This window comes from Saccopteryx leptura, chromosome 2 (genome assembly GCF_036850995.1).
Source record: "Saccopteryx leptura isolate mSacLep1 chromosome 2, mSacLep1_pri_phased_curated, whole genome shotgun sequence".
In the NCBI taxonomy this organism is placed as follows: Eukaryota; Metazoa; Chordata; class Mammalia; order Chiroptera; family Emballonuridae; genus Saccopteryx; species Saccopteryx leptura.
This window is the reverse complement of record NC_089504.1, coordinates 364,392,612-364,412,115: the sequence shown is the minus strand read 5'-3', so window position 1 is coordinate 364,412,115 and position 19,504 is coordinate 364,392,612. Positions and strand designations below refer to the sequence as shown.

Here is a 19,504-nt window from a genome sequence, read left to right as displayed (position 1 = left end):
GCAGGCGGGAGAGTCTGTCTGCCCCCTCACTTCTCACTTCAGAAAAATACAAAAAAATAAAAGAAAATGAAGGAGCGTGCACGCTTGTCCTCTGTCGGGACACGCCCGAGAGGTGCCAAGCTGGTCAGAAGTGTGGGTCCTGCAAGAGAGGAGGGAGAACTAGATCCTGAGTCAGAACAGAGCCAGGAACACAGCGGTATTCAACCACAGCGACTTCAGGTGTGAGCCAAGGAGGCGAGGTCACCTGTGGAGAGAGGACGGCCCTCAGGCAGGGGTGGGGGCTCGCGGCTGGTGTAGAGGAGAAGAGACAGATCCGATCCTCCCTCCCTGAGGGAGACGCAATACCCAGCAGCTGAAAATGGGGGAGGAAGGCTGACAGGCCTAACCACAGAACATGAGAAACTTCTGTATAGCAAAAGACGCATAAACAAAATTAAGAGATTAAAAACAGACTGGGGAAAATATTTGCAGTACACAGTGAGCGCTACATAATATTCATTACATAAGAACCCATATACAAACAGCTTCTAAAATTGGGCGAGACAAACAATCCAGTCTGAAAATGGGTTCTCAGACAATTCTTAGGGGAAAAAAAATTGCAATGTATTAGTTAAATTGAAGAGACGCTTGACTTCTATAGAAAGTAAAGAAATGTAAATTAAAGCAACGATATATATATATATATATTTACTTAGATTGTAAAGATAAAATATTGATAACGCCCTGTTTTGGCAAACTTATGCAGAAATGGATGCTTTTCTAGACCGTTGGAGATGGATAAGTAAGTACGCCCTGTCTGGACAGGGACTTGACGTTTAATGTGCACAGAAGAATCTCAAACGTAAACCTGTGATACAGCGTTTCCACTTTTGGAAATTTACTCCACAGCAGTAATCATGGGTACTCAGAAGAGCCATGGACAAGAGCAACAGCAAAATATAACGGCAGTAAACTAGGAATTTCCCTAAATGGAAGAGTGGTTTAAAAATAAATAAATTGTGTGTGTCCAATACTATGGAACAGGGGTCCCCAAACTGCGGCCCCCTGAGGCCATTTATCCGGCCCCTGCTGCACTTCCAGAAGGGGCACCTCTTTCATTGGTGGTCAGTGAGAGGAGCATAGTTCCCATTGAAATACTGGTCAGTTTGTTGATTTAAATTTACTTGTTCTTTATTTTAAATATTGTATTTGTTCCTGTTTTGTTTTTTTACTTTAAAATAAGATATGTGCAGTGTGCATAGGGATTTGTTCATAGTTTTTTTTATAGTCCGGCCCTCCAACGGTCTGAGGGACAGTGAGCTGGCCCCCTGTGTAAAAAGTTTGGGGACCCCTGCTATGGAATATGAGACATTGATCGGAAAGACTGGGGCAGAGGTCGCTGGCTTGATCGTGTGGTCACCGCCTTGACCATGGGATCATAGACATGACCCCATGGTTGCCGGCTTGAGCCCAAAGGTCGCTGGCTTGAGCAAGGGGTCACTGACTCGGCTGGAGCCCCCCAGTCAAGGCGCATATGAGAAAGCAGTCAATGAACAGCTAAGGTGCCACAAGTATGAGTTGATGCTTCTCATCTCTCCCTTCCTGTTTGTCCCTGTCGCGCATGCTCGCTCTCTCTCTCACTAACAAACAAACCAAAGAAATAAGAGAAAACTGAGGCAAACGGGTACTTAGGAAATGTCTACAATTAGAGTTGTTGAAAACAGGTTTCTTGATGGTGTAGGCAGGGAGAGTCTACTTTCATTGATTCTATTTTTAAATCTGTGTCTGTATAAACCATGGGTCCCCAAACTACGGCCCGCGGGCAGCATGCGGCCCCCTGAGGCCATTTATCCGGCCCCCGCCGCACTTCCGGAAGGGGCACCTCTTTCATTGGTGGTCAGTACTGTATGTGGCGGCGCTGCAAAGCACTGTCGCTCACGTACAGTACTACTTCCGGTGATGCGGGACGCACGCGTCACGCATGGCTCCGGAAGCGCGTCATATCACTTGTTAGGGCTAGCAGTGACAAATATGGAACTGGACATTGACCATCTCATTAGCCAAAAGCAGGCCCATAGTTCCCATTGAAATACTGGTCAGTTTGTTGATTTAAATTTACTTGTTCTTTATTTTAAATATTGTATTTGTTCCCGTTTTGTTTTTTTACTTTAAAATAAGATATGTGCAGTGTGCATAGGGATTTGTTCATAGTTTTTTTTTATAGTCCGGCCCTCCAACGGTCTGAGGGACAGTGAACTGGCCCCCTGTGTAAAAAGTTTGGGGATCCCTGGTATAAACTCATACTCTCCTTTTCACTACGTCCATGCAGGTGGCGCGCCCTTGCCCTGTTTTAATGGGCTATGTGTCATCACCAGCATCTTTGATTTTATCATTTATGGCACTACATTTGCATAAGCACAGAAGAACCTCTGGAACAATATTCAAAGCTGAACTGTGGGAGGGGAGGTTGGGGAGCGGCCCTTCTAATTTTAAACATTCCTGGGAGTTTATATTTGGACTTTGAGCACGTCACCTTTGCAATATAGATATATAAATATATTAACAAAACGTGAACAGCAGACAGACTTGATCCGGCCTTGGCCAGCAGCACCGGACTCACCCCGAGTCCCTGACAGGCCGGTTTTGTTTTGTTTTGTTTTGTTTACAGAGAGAGAGATTCGGAGAGGGATAGACAGGGACAGAGAGAAAAGAGAAGCATCAACCATCAGTTTTTCATTGCGACACCTTAGTTGTTTGTTGATTGCTTTCTCATATGTGCCTTGACCGGAGGGCTGCAGCAGAGCGAGTGACCCCTTGCTCGAGCCAGCGACCTTGGGTCTAAGCTGGTGAGCTTTTTGCTCAAACCAGATGAGCCCGCGCTCAAGCTGGCAACCTCGGGGTCTCGAACCTGAGTCCTCTGCATCCCAGTCCGAAGCTCTATCCACTGCGCCACCGCCTGGTCAGGCAGCTGACAGGCCGGTTTTAACTTTCCCACCCTGGACAACCTTTACTCTTACGGTGGTAGCAATTCTCCTTTCCCAATTGCTTTTGTTCATTTTTCCCAGAATCCAAGCCGTCACCCCAGATGCCAGGAAGAACAGGGCAGAGCTGAGTCTCTCTGCCCCCTGCCCACCCCTGCCGTGGTCTGTGCTGTCCCCCGGGGCTGATACAGCAGTCTGAATTTCTGTCTGGGCTCCCTTAGCAAGAGACTGAGAGGGAGGAGACCTTAGAAACCACTGGATTCAACTCTTCCCTTCATGATTGAGGAAACAAAGGCTCAAAGAGGCGAAGCACTGGTCCCAGTCCAGCAGGGACAGCTGGCCTGCCCTGGACACGAGGCTGCCCTTCTCTTCCGTGAAGTTCTGTGTGAATGGATGTGCCAGCCACTATCATTTCCTTGACCTAAACGTTTGTGTGGCTCTACTTTCTGTAGGCTGCTTTGCTGCAAGACCCAGAAAGCGTGCAACAACGGTGTACATCTCAGGGACATTTAGAGCTTTGCCAAACAAGAAGCTCAAGAGTGAGCCGTTCTCAGGGTTGGTTGGGACGTAAGCGTTCTCCTCCACCTTTTCCCCGGCCACCTTCGGTGTGTGGGTCTTCACGTCAGATTTTATTTTAAATGTTTATTTTATTGATTTTAAAGAGAGAGGAAGGGAGGGAGTGAGAGAGACAGGAACATCGGTCTGCTCCTGTATGTGTTCTAACCAGGAATCAAACCAGCAATCTCTGTGCCTTGGGACAGTGCTCTAACCAACTGAGCTACCTGGCCAGGGCCGGTGCTCACGTCAGATTTATCATCTCATGGTCACAAGAGGGCTGCCATAGCTCCAACGATGGCAATCTCCAAAGCACCAAAGCAGGAAGGGAAGGAGGAGGTCTAAAGCTCCCTGCATAATTCTCTTGCATCTTGTTGGCCAGAATTTGTCACGTGACCATCCCTTAGCTCAGTCACTGGCAGAGGAGAAAGGGGTTGTCTGATTGGCTTAGATCAGTCATGATTCATCCTCTGGTCTGTGGACGTTACAGCTACACTGAGGTTCTGTTAGCGTTCTAGAGAGGCCTTACTGCCGGCTGGCCAGGGAGCGCAGTGGCCACCAGCTCCTGGGTCTTGGTCGTGACCCTACTGAGCCCTTGGTCTGAGGTAACGTCCCAAAGTCCTCAGGGGAACAGTGAAGTCACACTCGTAAAGTAAATGTAGACTAAACAGCTCACACATGTGCTGAAGAGCCGATTAATGGGTTCTGAAATTTCCTGATGACTCCTTCAGCCTCCTCAGACGATGTGTTTTGCAGACCACACTGGTGAAAAATGACACTTTCCACCTGAGGTCCGTGGAATAGCTAGGGACAGGAACAAGCGCCTCGTTTCAAACATAGGACTCTAGCCGTCTCCAGAGACCGGGCACGGACGGTGTCGTGGGCTTGCAAGCGTAAGCATTGGGTGGAACATCGAACAAGCTGCCTGGGAAAGAGATCAGCTTTACTTTCCCTCTGAGGAGAAGGGGAAGAAGCCGCCGGCCTGCCTGGGGTCTGGATGGTGACTTCAGCCTCATTCCAGCCCCCTGCTCTGTAGGAAACTGGAGGTGTACATTGAGCCCAACTCAGAGCAGAATGAGCAATATCCTGGTACCTCCGAGGGTTAGAGCATCTTCCCAATATGGCAAGGTTGTGGGTTTGATCCCGGGGTCAGGGCACATGCAAGAATCAACCAATGAGGCCTGGCTTGTGATGGCGCAGTACATAAAGCGTCGACCTGGAAATGCTGAGGTCGCCAGTTCGAAACCCTGGGCTTGCCTGGTCAAGGCACATATGGGAGTTGGAAAAAAAAGAATAAATTAAAAACAAACAAACAAAAACAACTGTAATCCAGGACTTTATCTTGGCTTAGAACTGTGAATAAAATTAATAAAAAAATTAACCAATGATGGCATGAATGAGTGGAGCAACAAATTGATGTCTCTCTCTCTCTCTCTCTCTCTCTCTCTCTCTCCCTCCCTCCCTGTCTTTCTAAAAATCAATCAATTAAAATTCAAAGTAAAGAATGAACAGAATTCTGCACAACCTTGGGGCCACACAGACAAGGACGAGAAGAGGCAGAAGTTGGGTGTCCGTTTCCACATTGCCCCGCCCTGCGTCCCCCAGGGGCCCAGTGTTTTAACTACCTCCCTTCCCTGAGGCCAGCTCTTCACCCCGGTTCAGAAGTCGCTCCCGGCATCCTTCCATTTGGGGCAGGAGATTTGATAGCCTTAAAAACCATGGGGATTGGATAGAACCAGCCTGTCTCAGAGAAGCTTCAATGCCCTTGTCCTTACTAAGGGCCCACAGAGAGATCTCTTCCTGCCCCGGGCATGGTGTGGACATTGCCACGAGGGGCAGCTGGAAGGAGAACAGACCTGGTTTAAGACCCAGCTCTGTGTGCCGGCTCTGGTGGCTACTTCACCTCTCTGCCCAGCATCAAGTTCCGAGCTGTGGGACTTGTTCTTGTTGGGTAACGTCTTTGGAGAAATGTCCACTCAGACACTTTGCCCACTGAAAATGTTGGATTGTGTTTTTTCAAGATCGACTTATAAAACTTCTTTATATATTTCGGATCCTAAACTTATCAGATATCTGATTTGAAAATGTTTGTTTCCCATTGTTTCTTTGTTTGTTTTAACATTTCTAGAAGTTTTATTTGTATAGCCTGTAAACTCAAATGTCTATCAACAGGTGAATGGAGAAATGGTGGTACATTTCTCCATTATATAGGCTGTTATTTATATATATATTTTTTTTATTATTTTTTTTTATTTTTCCGAAGCTGGAAACAGGGAGAGACAGTCAGACAGACTCCTGCATGCATCCGACCGGGATCCACCCGGCACACCCACCAGGGGCGACGCTCTGCCCACCAGGGGGCGATGCTCTGCCCCTCCGGGGCGTCGCTCTGTCGCGACCAGAGCCACTCTAGCACCTGGGGCAGAGGCCAAGGAGCCATCCCCAGCGCCAGGGCCATCTTTGCTCCAATGGAGCCTCGGCTGCAGGAGGGGAAGAGAGAGACAGAGAGGAAGGAGGGGGTGGGGGGGGGGAGAAGCAAATGGGCGCTTCTCCTATGTGCCCTGGCCGGGAATCGAACCCGGGTCCCCCGCGTGCCAGGCCGACGCTCTACCGCTGAGCCAACCGGCCAGGGCTGTTATATATATATATTTTAATTTTTATTTCTTGATTTTAGTGAGAGGAAGGAAGGAAAGAGAGAGACAGGAACACCGATTTTATTCCTCTGTGTGCCCTGACTGGGGCTCGAACCAGCAACTTCTGCACTTTGGGACAATGCTCTAACCAACCATGCTATCAGGTCAGGACATCGGCCATCATTTCTGCTGTGCCCCCATCTTTATGTACAAGCTGGTGAGGCCTGGGACACTCGAGTTATAAGTGTAAAAATTCCCTCTAGCAGTCACACAGACAGTGAAGGACAAGATGCACTGTCCTCCCTTCCTGGTGTTTTGTTATATGGAAGTAAAACACCAGCAGGAAAATGGAGAGAGAGAGAGAAAAAAAAAAAAAGTATGACAACCTCACCCAGCCAGGACTGTACTGTGAGTGCTTGTGGAGACTTTGTTGCCCTTGCTGATACATAGACAGATGTTACTGCTCAGGCCCGTTAAGAGACTGAGCGGTTCTGCTGTTACTGCAGCTGCACTGAGACATAATTCATGTATCATACAATTCGATTATTTAAAGTATATAATTGAGGGGTTTTTAGTATATTACAGAGCTGTAGAGCCATCACATTGAGTCTTTTTGTCACCCCCTCCCAAAAAGAAATCGCCAACCCGTTAGCAGGCCCCTCCATGTTTTATTTTTATTTTTTTTGCTTAACGTGATTTTGCAAGCAGCTTTTCCTGTTGCCTGAACGTCTTCTTAACTACCTTTTACCAGGTGAGGGGCGCTGAGGAGGGGTGGAGGCAGACTGCTGCGCGGGGGGCGGCGGGTGGGGGTGACCCGGTCATGACCTCAGGGTGCAGAGAAGTAAAGCTCTGGAAGCTGGAAGCGGAATCGCAGCACCAACGATGGGCACGTCGGGAGGGTGGAGGAGGAGGGTGTCAGCGCCCCTCCTGGGTGTGGGTGCCGATGGGAAGTGAGGTCAGTAACTGGATCCCAGAAAGAGGAGAGAGAGCACACAGGTGTGGAGGGGGTTGCACAAGAGCCTGATTTTGGACTCGCCGGTTTGGGGCCCCGGGCTGTCCCGGGAGAAGCCCGGAGTGGTCACAGCAGTTGGGATGCTCAGGCCAGGCGCTTCGGGCTGCAGAGGAGAGGTCTGGGAGTTCAGGGTGGGAGGACCACGCGTGAGGCCTGGGGAGCGAGTGGAGGATGGAGAGAGCGCCTGAGGACACCGGAGGTCAGGCGGGTGGTCGAGGACGGCAGAGCAGGCCGCCAGGTAGGAGAAGGCGGAGCTGGAGGCGCCCGGGCCCAGGACGGGAGGACGGCGGAGAGGGGGCTGGCCGGCCGGCGCAGCAGCGCAGAGGCCTCCTGGCCGTGGGGCGCCGTGCGAGCTCGAGCCCCGCGGTGCCCTCCCCGCCTGTCCAGCGGGGTCCGCAGGGTTCGCGTGGCAGCGCCTCCAAAGGCTTCGTTCGGGTCCTGGGCTCGCCGGGCCGAGCGGGGAGCGGCTCCTGGCGCGGGGGGCGGCAGTCCTCGGGCGGTGGGCGCCCGGGGCGGGGGCGGGTCTCAGCCCCCGGAGCGGCCCCGCCTACGCGCCGCCCGGGGCGGGGTGGGGAGACCGTGCGACCGCTCGGGACGCACCGCCCACCGAGCGGGGACTTTAGGGAAAGTTGATGAACTTGACTTTAGTGAGAGGCTGTCATCCCGGGAGGCCCGCAGGGAGGCTCCGCGGAGACCACGCGCCCCACGTGGGCGAGGACCGAGGCTCGAGGGAGGGGCGGTGCTCCGCGCGCGGAGTCCCCGACGCGCGGGCACACGGGCCGGTGGGCGTGCCCAGCTCTCCGCGGTCCCGCCCCGTGAGTCTCGGCCCCGAGTGCGCCAGCCTAGCGGGCCAGACGCGGCCGGCGGACGCGCGGCCCAGACGGCCAGGCCATGCCCAGCGGGGCCCCAGCGGCTGTCCCGCACTCGGCGCGGCCCGGGTAGGCGACGCCACCCACCGGCCATGGAGCAGGACACGCTGGTCACGCCGGCCGCGCTGTACGTGGTGCTGGAGCTGGCCATCGCCCTGCTGTCCGTGGCGGGCAACGTGCTGGTGTGCGCCGCCGTGGGCTTGAACAGCGCGCTGCAGACGCCCACCAACTACTTCCTGGTGTCCCTGGCCGCGGCCGACGTGGCCGTGGGGCTGTTCGCCATCCCGTTCGCCATCACCATCAGCTGGGGCATCTGCCTCGACATCAACAGCTGCCTTTTCCTCGCCTGCTTCGTGCTCGTGCCCACGCAGAGCTCCATCTTCAGCCTCCTGGCCGTGGCCGTCGACAGGTACCTGGCCATCAGCGTCCCGCTCAGGTGAGGCGCGCACCCGCCCTGGGCCCGGGCCCGGGATCCTAGCCTCGGAGACCGGCCGGGCTGAGGCGCGCGCGGCGCTCGGAGCCCGGGTTCCCCGCCTGGAGGACGCCGGGCAGCCTCGGAGACGTGCGCGCCCGCCCGGGCCGCCCGGCCTCTTTCGGTGCCCTGGTCGGCTTCCCTGGGGGTTCGCGCGCTTCCGGACGCGCGCGTCTCCATAAGGGATGCTGCGTAGGGCCAGTCTAGGGGTTGCCGGGAGTGTGGTCCCCAGGAACCTCGCCTGCCGTGGAAACTCCTGAGTGGAGGCCCAGGAGAGGGAGGGAGGTTTGCTGAGCGCATCCCCTCCTTTGCGGCGAGAACTGCTAGCTTCCACCCCCTCCGGGTCGTTTCCAGGGCAACTTGGAACGATGGGACTTGGCGTTGTCAGAATGGACACTACTCACGACCCAACTTCAGAATGTACTTGATGCAAAATGAGGGCCATGCAGCCCGGTGCGGGACGGCGCCAGTTAACTTTGGGGAATGCTAAGACATGTGCCCCTGCATGCTTAATGGTGACTCAAGTCACCTCCATATACTTTGAAAAAGAGGCGAACTGTTTCTCGCCTTTCACCAGGAACCTCGGGCCCCCGCGCCCGTGTGTAACCTTGTGTGTCCTCGCTGCCCTGTCCCAGCAGGATGGGAGAAGGCCACCGGGATTTCAGAACTGAAGAGCCTAAGGGTCCTCTGTTTCTCCCACAGAGAAAATGTGAGGTTCAGGGGAAGGAGCCAGCCGGCAATGGGAGTGGAGCCCCAGCTGTAGCTGACCAAGGACTTCAGAGTGGAGGGCTTGAGAGCAGGAGAGTCCGGGAACCTCTGGGTGGGGTGGGGGTGGGGGTACTGAAAATGTTTATGCTCCGTCTTTGGTATCTGGGCCCCTTTGGCATTTCTGAGTTCGGTGAGCTTGAGGTCTCTTTGGGTTTGGGGACTGAGACGGGAAACGGTCACAGGAGTAAGAAGGAAGGGAAGGAATTAATTTGAGTGCCAACTCCGTGAGGCAGTTTATCGTAAACTTACGTCTTTTAATTATTTCAGTAATTCCAGAAGGTCGGTCCTGTTACCTGCGTCTTGTCCGTGAGGGGAGGGTGGCTTGCAGGTGGGGGAGATTAGAGTCTTGCTTAGGAGGGTGCGTTCGGAATACGTGTGGGAGCTAGGACTTGAACCCGCAGCTGGTACTGTATTCCTACGGTGCCGTCAGGCTGTCTTGCGTGGGGAGGGGGGTGGGGGCTCTGTGTGGCATCAGTGTTAGGGATGTGGCCAGAAGGTGTACTGCCGTTTGTAGAAGGCTGATCGTGCCTGTCGTCAGTGGGTGGCTGGAAATGTGGAGGAACAGACCAGGAGAATGCTCCCAGCAGCGTCTCTAACAGGCAGAGGTGTTGAGTTTATCCCTGTGGGTTCTGTCCCGGGCCCCCACCTGAACAGGAACCTCTGGCTGCACCGGCCTGTGAGCCTCATCGGTGTGTCTGCCCTTGGCAACGGACCAGGAAGCCCCCCCCCCATGCATCCCACCAGGACTGAGAGAGTCCAGGGCTTTCCAAAGTTTGGGGTGGCGTGGCACACTCTTCTCTCTCTAGGTCACGTTCCTGCCTCTTGGTCCTCACGTTGGTTACTTGATGGTTTTTTTGGATTGTTGGCATTCTCCAACGGGCAGGCAGTCCCAAGCCACCACCCTGGGTTGCCCATCTGATGGAGACCCCTGGGGCTTGCCCCTGGCAGAGGTCCAGAGAGGCCCCAGCTCAGTGGCAGATCCTGGAAGAATCCCATGTGCCCCGTGGAGCAGGAAGTTCCATAGAAATTTAAATCTGTTAGTTCTTGTCCTGGTTTGTGCTGGGTGGAGTCTTGAAAAAAGAAAAAGGGTGTGGGCACGTTAAGGGAAACGCTGACATGTGAATCACTGGTCCCTGACTTCTCCTTTGCATCTGCCAACGGCAGTAGGTGGGATGTGGAGGTAGAGAGAGGGCGCAGAGCTCACCCCGTCCTGCCGCCCTCCTCCTGGCCTGCCCACGTGAGCGAGGAGGCCCGGAAGAGGCGTGTCTGAGCAGCCCCGCTCCCTGTCCCAGGTACCGTACCTGCGGGCGTCCAACCGGTCCCGCGCCCACCTGCACCCTCGCGGTTGGAGAGGTAGGCGGGTCCTCAGGCTGCTGAGCGCTCCCTCAGCAGCGTCCGCACTTCCTGCTCCTGAGGCCTGTGGCCCCCTGAGAGCAGGCGAACAGGCCAAGATGGGGCCCCACCCTGCCCCGCTGAACCAGTCCCCGGGGTGGGTGGGTGGGGGTGTGTGTGATTCCTGTGTCCCCGTCTTTGGCGGGAGATCTGTGGTCCTACCAGAGTGGGAGAGCGGAGCGCTCTGACTCAGCCCCGAGGCCCCCGGGGAGTCGTGCAATGCCCGCCTGCCCAGTGGCAGTCAAGTTGGAAGTGCCCTGTGTGGGAGGCGGTGTCTCCCTTATAAAGGCCAGCGGTCACGCAGGTCAGGTCCAGGCAGTGAGGGCAGAGCCAGCTCTTGGCCTGGCCTGGGTTCCACCCCGTTCGCTGATGCTCCGGGCCAGAAGGCTTTGTGCCTCAAGACCCTGAGTGCGAGGCCTGAGTACAGCGCGGGCCAGGGAGCCGCAGGGCACCCCCCATGCCAGGGCGGTGACTAACCTGGGGGAGGTTCCAGTGCCAGAGGAACGGGGGCATGGGGTGAGGGGGCACTGAGGTGATGCCAGGCGCAGAAAGGACAGCTCTGGCCGGACGTGCAAAGGAGGAGTGTCTGCTCACACCAGGGGCTGCCCGTGGCCTTCAGAATCCGAGTCCACACAGTTCCTGGTGCTCCCGGCAGAGGGTCCAGTCCTAGTGGTGCTGTCGGGAGCGGGCAGGATTGGGGGGCGGAGGGGAGCCAGGTGCACGCAGCAGAGCCAGGTGTGCGACTCTGGGGGGCACATGCCTGTGGTGGGGGGCATCAGCCCAGGCGGCTCCCACCCCCCTTGGCCCAGCAGGAGAACTCCCCCTCCCTTGTCCAGTCCCCTTCGTGCCACACCCCAGCTGAGTTGGGGATGGGGGTAGAGGGGCCTGTGATTCATCTAAGTCGGGGGGGGGGGGCAGCTGCTTCCCGGGGGGGCTGAGGAGTGGGTTTCCCAGGGAGTGTGTGGTTTGCTGGTTCCAACAGCAGACTGGAAGGGGCGTGCTTGTCTGGCCTGTCCGGACACCTGGCCCCGGCCTGGTCCTGGCCCCTTGGTCACTTCTCAGCACCTCACATGTCCAGTCTGTGAGTAGGTATTGAAGCCTTCTGGGTTTTTGTTTATTTGTTTGTTTTTTAGTGAGAAGCAGGGAGGCAGTCAGACAGATTCCTGCATGTGCCTGACTGGGATCCACCGGGCATGCCCACCAGGGGGCGATGCTCTGCCCATTTGGGGTGTCGCTCTGTTGCAACCAGAGCCATTCTAGCACCTGAGGCAGAGGCCATGGAGCCATCCTCAGCGCCCGGGCTAACTCGCTGTAATCGAACCTTGGCTGCAGGAGAGGAAGAGAGAGACAGAGAGACAGAGAGAAGCGAGAGGAGGAGGGGTGGAGAAGGAGATTGACACCTGGTGTTGACTTCTTAGCCACACTTGATGCCTTGGGTAAGAACGTGGCCTCCTCTTAGCTGACGGAACTGAGTGTAGGGTGGGAGTCCGCAGGGGACTTTGAGTGTTTTTTCAAAAGTAAGTTTCTTTCCTTTCCCTTCCCCTTTCCCTTTCCTTCCTTTCTTTCTTTCCCTTTCTTGGTTGCTTTCTTTTTAAAAAAAATTTATTGAGTTAACAGTTCTCATGCAGTCACCATTCATGTTGTTTTAAAATAACGAAGAAAGAACATTTTCAGCTCTGGGTCCCACCCCCGCCCCCCCGGCTTTTCCAAGGACTCCCCCTCTGGGTTCCCCCCTTTATCCACATCAGTGCTATCTTCCCCTTCCAGAACGTTACTGTTGTGGGGGTTGAATGGAGGCCCCCCCAAAATAAGATGTCTGTGTTCTGATCCCCAGAACCTGTGATCACTACCTTCTCCAGGGAAGGGACGCCTGCTTCCTGATACAGATCCTGAGAGGGGGAGCTTTTCCTGGATTACCTGGTGGCAGAGTCTGAGCCTTTGGGGGGGAGGCGGCCATTCCACCCAGCACAACAGTAATGATCTGAACATCTGCCCCAGGGAAGGCTCATATCTGGTGCCAGCCAAGGGGTGTCTGGCGGAGTTTGGAGCAGAGAGGGGCCACACACAGGTCAAGCCACATAGCCCACCAAGAGACCAGGATGGGAAAGACCCTTGAGAACCTAAGACGGCCTTTGGAGCCTCAGTCCGCGAGCCAGGACTGGACACGGGCTGGTCAGGGCCAGCCGGTGTGGGGCTGTGGGTGTGGAAGCTGCAGGGCCCAGTCAGCCCGTGTGAGGGGCAGCTGCGTCCATGGACGGGCACTGCCTGGTGCACGGTGCACCGGGCTCATGGGGGCAGGTGCATGAGGACCTGCTGACGTGGTTGGAGGTTGGGCATGCGGGAGAGGGGAGAATACAGGGCGACTCCCCGGTTTGGGGGGCAGCTGGGTGGTGCCATCGCAAAGACGGGGGAGCTTGGGCAAAGTGTGGCATAGGTTATGTGTCTGGGCACCTGCCGGCTGGCGATGGGGTCGTAGACGGTTGGGTTGTGCGGTAGGTGGTGGAGTGTGGTGACTTTGAGGCTGGTCAGTCCCTCTCCTGGGCTCTGGGCCGCGGTCCTCCTGCGTGTGGGAGCCCAGCAGTGTCCATGGCTGCGTGCCGGCCCTTTCCCTGAGCTGTTCAGACCTGTGGAAGCTGCCGGCCCTGCCCTCAGACTCGCCGTCCCTGCCCCCTGCCCTCAGACTCGCCGTCCCTGCCCTCAGACTCGCTGTCCCTGCCCCCTGCCCTCAGACTCGCAGTCCCTGCCCCCTGCCCTCAGACTCGCCGTCCCTGCCCTCAGACTCGCCGTCCCTGCCCTCAGACTCGCTGTCCCTGCCCTCAGACTCGCCGTCCCTGCCCCCTGCCCTCAGACTCGCTGTCCCTGCCCTCAGACTCGCCGTCCCTGCCCTCAGACTCGCCGTCCCTGCCCCCTGCCCTCAGACTCGCCGTCCCTGCCCTCAGACTCGCTGTCCCTGCCCTCAGACTCGCCGTCCCTGCCCCCTGCCCTCAGACTCGCCGTCCCTGCCCCCTGCCCTCAGACTCGCTGTCCCTGCCCCCTGCCCTCAGACTCGCCGTCCCTGCCCTCAGACTCGCCGTCCCTGCCCTCAGACTCGCTGTCCCTGCCCCCTGCCCTCAGACTCGCCGTCCCTGCCCTCAGACTCGCTGTCCCTGCCCTCAGACTCGCCGTCCCTGCCCCCTGCCCTCAGACTCGCCGTCCCTGCCCCCTGCCCTCAGACTCGCCGTCCCTGCCCCCTGCCCTCAGACTCGCCGTCCCTGCCCCCTGCCCTCAGACTCGCTGTCCCTGCCCCCTGCCCTCAGACTCGCTGTCCCTGCCCTCAGACTCGCCGTCCCTGCCCTCAGACTCGCCGTCCCTGCCCTCAGACTCGCTGTCCCTGCCCTCAGACTCGCCGTCCCTGCCCCCTGCCCTCAGACTCGCCGTCCCTGCCCTCAGACTCGCCGTCCCTGCCCCCTGCCCTCAGACTCGCCGTCCCTGCCCCCTGCCCTCAGACTCGCCGTCCCTGCCCTCAGACTCGCCGTCCCTGCCCTCAGACTCGCCGTCCCTGCCCCCTGCCCTCAGACTCGCCGTCCCTGCCCTCAGACTCGCTGTCTCTGCCCCCTGCCCTCAGACTCGCCATCCCTGCCCCCTGCCCTCAGACTCGCCGTCCCTGCCCTCAGACTCGCCGTCCCTGCCCTTAGACTCGCCGTCCCTGCCCTCAGACTCGCTGTCCCTGCCCTCAGACTCGCCGTCCCTGCCCCCTGCCCTCAGACTCGCCGTCCCTGCCCCCTGCCCTCAGACTCGCCGTCCCTGCCCCCTGCCCTCAGACTCGCCGTCCCTGCCCTCAGACTCGCCGTCCCTGCCCTCAGACTCGCCGTCCCTGCCCCCTGCCCTCAGACTCGCCGTCCCTGCCCTCAGACTCGCCGTCCCTGCCCTCAGACTCGCCGTCCCTGCCCCCTGCCCTCAGACTCGCCGTCCCTGCCCTCAGACTCGCCGTCCCTGCCCCCTGCCCTCAGACTCGCCGTCCCTGCCCTCAGACTCGCCGTCTCTGCCCCCTGCCCTCAGACTCGCCGTCTCTGCCCCCTGCCCTCAGACTCGCTGTCCCTGCCCCCTGCCCTCAGACTCGCCGTCCCTGCCCTCAGACTCGCTGTCCCTGCCCCCTGCCCTCAGACTCGCTGTCCCTGCCCTCAGACTCGCCGTCCCTGCCCCCTGCCCTCAGACTCGCCGTCCCTGCCCCCTGCCCTCAGACTCGCCGTCCCTGCCCCCTGCCCTCAGACTCGCCGTCCCTGCCCTCAGACTCGCCGTCCCTGCCCTCAGACTCGCCGTCCCTGCCCCCTGCCCTCAGACTCGCCGTCCCTGCCCTCAGACTCGCCGTCCCTGCCCTCAGACTCGCCGTCCCTGCCCCCTGCCCTCAGACTCGCCGTCCCTGCCCTCAGACTCGCCGTCCCTGCCCCCTGCCCTCAGACTCGCCGTCCCTGCCCTCAGACTCGCCGTCTCTGCCCCCTGCCCTCAGACTCGCCGTCTCTGCCCCCTGCCCTCAGACTCGCTGTCCCTGCCCCCTGCCCTCAGACTCGCCGTCCCTGCCCTCAGACTCGCTGTCCCTGCCCCCTGCCCTCAGACTCGCCGTCCCTGCCCTCAGACTCGCTGTCCCTGCCCCCTGCCCTCAGACTCGCCGTCCCTGCCCTCAGACTCGCCGTCCCTGCCCCCTGCCCTCAGACTCGCTGTCCCTGCCCCCTGCCCTCAGACTCGCCGTCCCTGCCCTCAGACTCGCTGTCCCTGCCCTCAGACTCGCCGTCCCTGCCCCCTGCCCTCAGACTCGCCGTCCCTGCCCTCAGACTCGCCGTCCCTGCCCTCAGACTCGCCGTCCCTGCCCTCAGACTCGCCGTCCCTGCCCCCCTGCCCTCAGACTCGCCGTCCCTGCCCTCAGACTCGCCATCCCTGCCCTCAGACTCGCCGTCCCTGCCCTCAGACTCGCCGTCCCTGCCCCCTGCCCTCAGACTCACCGTCCCTGCCCTCAGACTCGCCGTCCCTGCCCTCAGACTCGCCGTCCCTGCCCCCTGCCCTCAGACTCGCTGTCCCTGCTTCACCACCTCTCCCTCTCCGCCCGCCACCCACAGGCTTCCCGGAGCGGCTCTCTGTAGATGCCGTCTTCATTTCCAACGCTGATTTCAGCACCACTGCCAAAGACATCCACTAGTTTTTAATGGAGAGAGTTGTAGAGCTTTATTGAAAGACGTTACAGAACAGACCCTGTCGCTCACACTTCTTAAACCCGCCCTCCGGTCACTTCCCTTCTGTCCCATCTCTGCTTCGACCCGGTTCCGGGAGGCCTGCTCTCTCCCTGCACCCCTGCTGGTCCGGGACCCCTTTCCGGACATATCGGCTATCTTTCTAAATTGGAAACCTGACGGCACCGCCTTCCTTGACCCACTGTTCCAAGTGCCTTGTGAGAAGGTCGCAACTCGCACCAGCTGCAGTCCCTTCTCCTCCAGGGTCCTCCTCTCGTTTCTCTGCCCTGGCTTCTCAGGACTCCGCTGAATTCCCGGGACTGACTGGGGTCCGGCTGTGGCACTGCTCAGCTCTCAGACGGACGGACGGACGGATGGTCGGGGATGTCCTTTACCTGCCGACTCTGCCCAGGTTTCACGATGCCGTCCCTGGGAGCCGCTGGGGTTTCTCAGCAGCTCGGCGCCCAGTGCCGCTGTCTGGTCTCTAACCTGTTAGGGCTGCCTTCCCTTCTCCCTTACCAGCCGGGGTCACGTTGTTCCCTCATTATTTCCTGTGCCCGGTCCACCTACTTGTGACCTATTAGGCACTGGCTGCGTGTGTGGGGAAGGGGAGGTCAGAGCAGATGAAGGGGTGGGGAGACTTCACAGGGAGAGGTTAGCAGTCTTACAGAGGGACAGGATAGCTCCTAAATTTGGCGTTTTGAGGAATCATTAGTTAACTTCGTTTTTTAGCGACAGGGACATTTTTAAATTTTTTTACTTTTTCTTTTCTTTCTTTTTTTTTTACAGAGACAGAGAGAGAGTCAGAGAGAGGGATAGACAAGGACAGACAGACAGGAACGGAGAGAGATGAGAAGCATCAATCATTAGTTTTTCGTTGCGACACCTTAGTTGTTCATTGATTGCTTTCTCATATGTGCCTTGACTGCGGGCCTTCAGCAGACTGAGTGACCCCTTGCTCAAGCCAGCGACCTTGGGTCCAAGCTGGTGAGCTTTGCTCAAACAAGATGAGCCTGCACTCAAGCTGGCAACCTCGGGGTCTCGAACCTGAGTCTTCCGCATCCCAGTCCAACGCTCTATCCACTGCGCCACCGCCTGGTCAGGCAGACATTTTTTATTTTATTTATTTATTTAATTTAAATTTTTTATTTTTAATGTGTTGACATGGTTTCAAGTGCCCCAGTCAATATAACACCCTCTGCAAACTACGTGTGCCCCATGCCCCATGCAAAGTCTCTCTCCACCCCCATTTCACCCCTTTTGCCCCCCGACCCCGGCCTCCACCTCCCCTTTTCCCTCCAGCTGTCGCTACCCTGTCGTCTGTATCTGTGTGTTATGTGTATATAATTTCACTAATCCCTTCACCTTCTCTGATCCCGTCCCCTCTCCCCCCTTCCCTCTGACAGCCGTCCCTCTGCTCCCTGTGACTCTGCCTCTGTTTCTATTTTGTTCCTCAGTTTCTTGTCTTCATTAGATCCTACATATATGTGAGGTCATATGATTCTTTTCTTTCTCTGCCTGGCTTATTTCACTTAGCATAATAATCTCCAGGTCCATCCGTGCTGTCACAAAAGGTAAGATCTCCTTTTTCACGGCCACATAGTACTCCATTGTGTCTATGTACCACAGCTTTTTAATCCACTCGTCCACTGACGGACACTTGGGCTGTTTCCAGATCTTGGCTATTGTGAACAATGCTGCAATGAACATGGGGGTGCATTTCTTTTTTTGAATCAGTGTTTTGGGATTCTTAAGATATATTCCTAAAAGTGGGATAGCTGGGTCAAAAGGCAGTTCCATTTTTAATCTTTTAAGAAAATACCACACTGTTTTTCCACAGTGGCTGCACCAGTCTGCATTCCCACCAGCAGTGCAGGAGGGTTCCTTTTTCTCCACACCCTTGACAGCTCTGGTTTGCCGATTTGTTAATGCAAACCATTCTAACAGGTGTGTGATGATATCTCATTGTGGTTTTAATTTGCATTTCTCTGATGATTAGTGACATTGAGCATTTTTTTATATGCCTATTGGCTATCTGCATGTCCTCTTTGGAGAAGTGTCTAATTTTATTTATCTGGGTCCTCTCTTTTTCTTGATGAGTATGGTTTAAGGTTCATCACTCTTGTTAACCTTTTCAAAAAAACAGCTCTTCGTGTCATTGATCTTTTGTATTTTTTTTTAACTTCTATGTCATTTATTTCCCCTCTGATCTTTATTATTTCCTTCCTTCTACTTCCTCTGGGCTTTGTTTGCGGCTCTTTCTCTAGTTCTTTTAGGTGCAGAGTTAGGTTGTTTATTTGCAATTTTTCTTGCTTTTTAAGGTATTCCTGTAATGCTCTGAACTTCCCTCTCAGGACTGCTTTAGCTGTGTCCCATAGATTTCATGTTGTTGTATGCTCATTTTCCTTTGTTTCAAGGGAATTTTTTTTATTTCTTCCTTGATCTCATCGTTAATCCATTTGTTATTTAATAACATGCTATTTAGCATCTAAGTTTAAATGTTTTTCAGTTTTTCTATTGTAGTTGATTTCTAGTTTCATGCCATTGTGGTCAGAGAAAATACTTGATATGATTTATATTTCTTTAACTTTTATTTTAGAGGGTGGGGAGGAGCAAGAAGCATCAACTCATAGTAGTTGCTTCTTGTATGTGCCTTGACGGGCAAGCCCAGGGTTTTGAACTTGCAACCTCAGCATTCCAGGTCGACACTTTATCCACTGCACCCCCACAGGTTTGGCGATATGATTTCAATCTTCTTAAATTTATTGAGATTTGTTTTGTGTCCTAACATGTGGTCTGCCCTAGAAAATGTACCATGAGCACTTGAAAAAGAACGTATATTCTGCTGCTTTGGGGTGAAATGTTCTGAAGGTACCAATTAAATTTAGTTGATCTAGTGTGTCACTTTAAGGCCATTGTTTCTTTGTGGATTTTCTTTCTTGAGGATCTATCCATTGATGTTAGTGAGGTGTTAAAATCCCCTATTATTATGGTATTGCTGGCAATCTCACCCTTTATGTTCATCAAAAGCTGCTTTAAACCTGACCAGGCAGTGGCGCAGTGGATAGAGTGTCGGACTGGGATGCAGAGGACCGGGGTTCAAAACCCCGAGGTCGCCAGCTTGAGTGTGGGTTCATCTGGTTTGAGGAAAAAGCCCACCAGCTTGAACCCAAGGTCGCTGGCTCCAGCAAGGGATTACTCGGTCTGCTGAAGGCCCGTGGTCAAGGCACATATGAGAAAGCAATCAATAAACAACTAAGGTGTTGCAACACGCAATGAAAAACTAATGATTGATGCTTCTCATCTCTCTCCATTCCTGTCTGTCTGTCCCTCTCTCTGACTCACTCTCTGTCTCTGTAAAAAATAAATTAAAAAAAAAAAAAGCTGCTTTATGCCTGACCAGGCGGTGGCGCAATAAATAAAGCGTCGGACTGGGAGGTGGAGGACCCAGGTTCGAGACCCCGAGGTCACCTGCTTGATTGAGCGCGGGCTCATCTGGTTTGAGCAAAGCTCACCAGCTTGGACCCAAGGTCACTGGCTCGAGCAAGGGGTTACTCGTTCTGCTGTAGCTCCATGGTCAAGGCACATGTGAGAAAGCAATTAATGAACAACTAAAGTATCACAATGAAAAACTAATGATTG

The 19,504-nt window shown here is 55.6% G+C and overlaps 1 protein-coding gene across 4 annotated transcripts in view; it reads left to right on the top strand.

Annotated features, from left to right (window-relative positions):
- Positions 1 to 19,504, top strand: part of LOC136392635 (adenosine receptor A2b-like) — a 244,372-nt gene that overhangs the window by 211,130 nt on the left and 13,738 nt on the right. Inside the window, exon 1 of one of the 4 annotated variants that reach the window (XM_066364985.1) lies at positions 7,897 to 8,465. The exons of the other annotated variants lie outside the window; for them this stretch is intronic. Coding sequence (XP_066221082.1) covers positions 8,122 to 8,465 — 344 coding nt within the window. The 5' untranslated portion in view covers positions 7,897 to 8,121. Of the gene's footprint in view, positions 1 to 7,896; positions 8,466 to 19,504 lie in introns of those variants that run through there. 4 annotated transcript variants of the gene reach the window in all.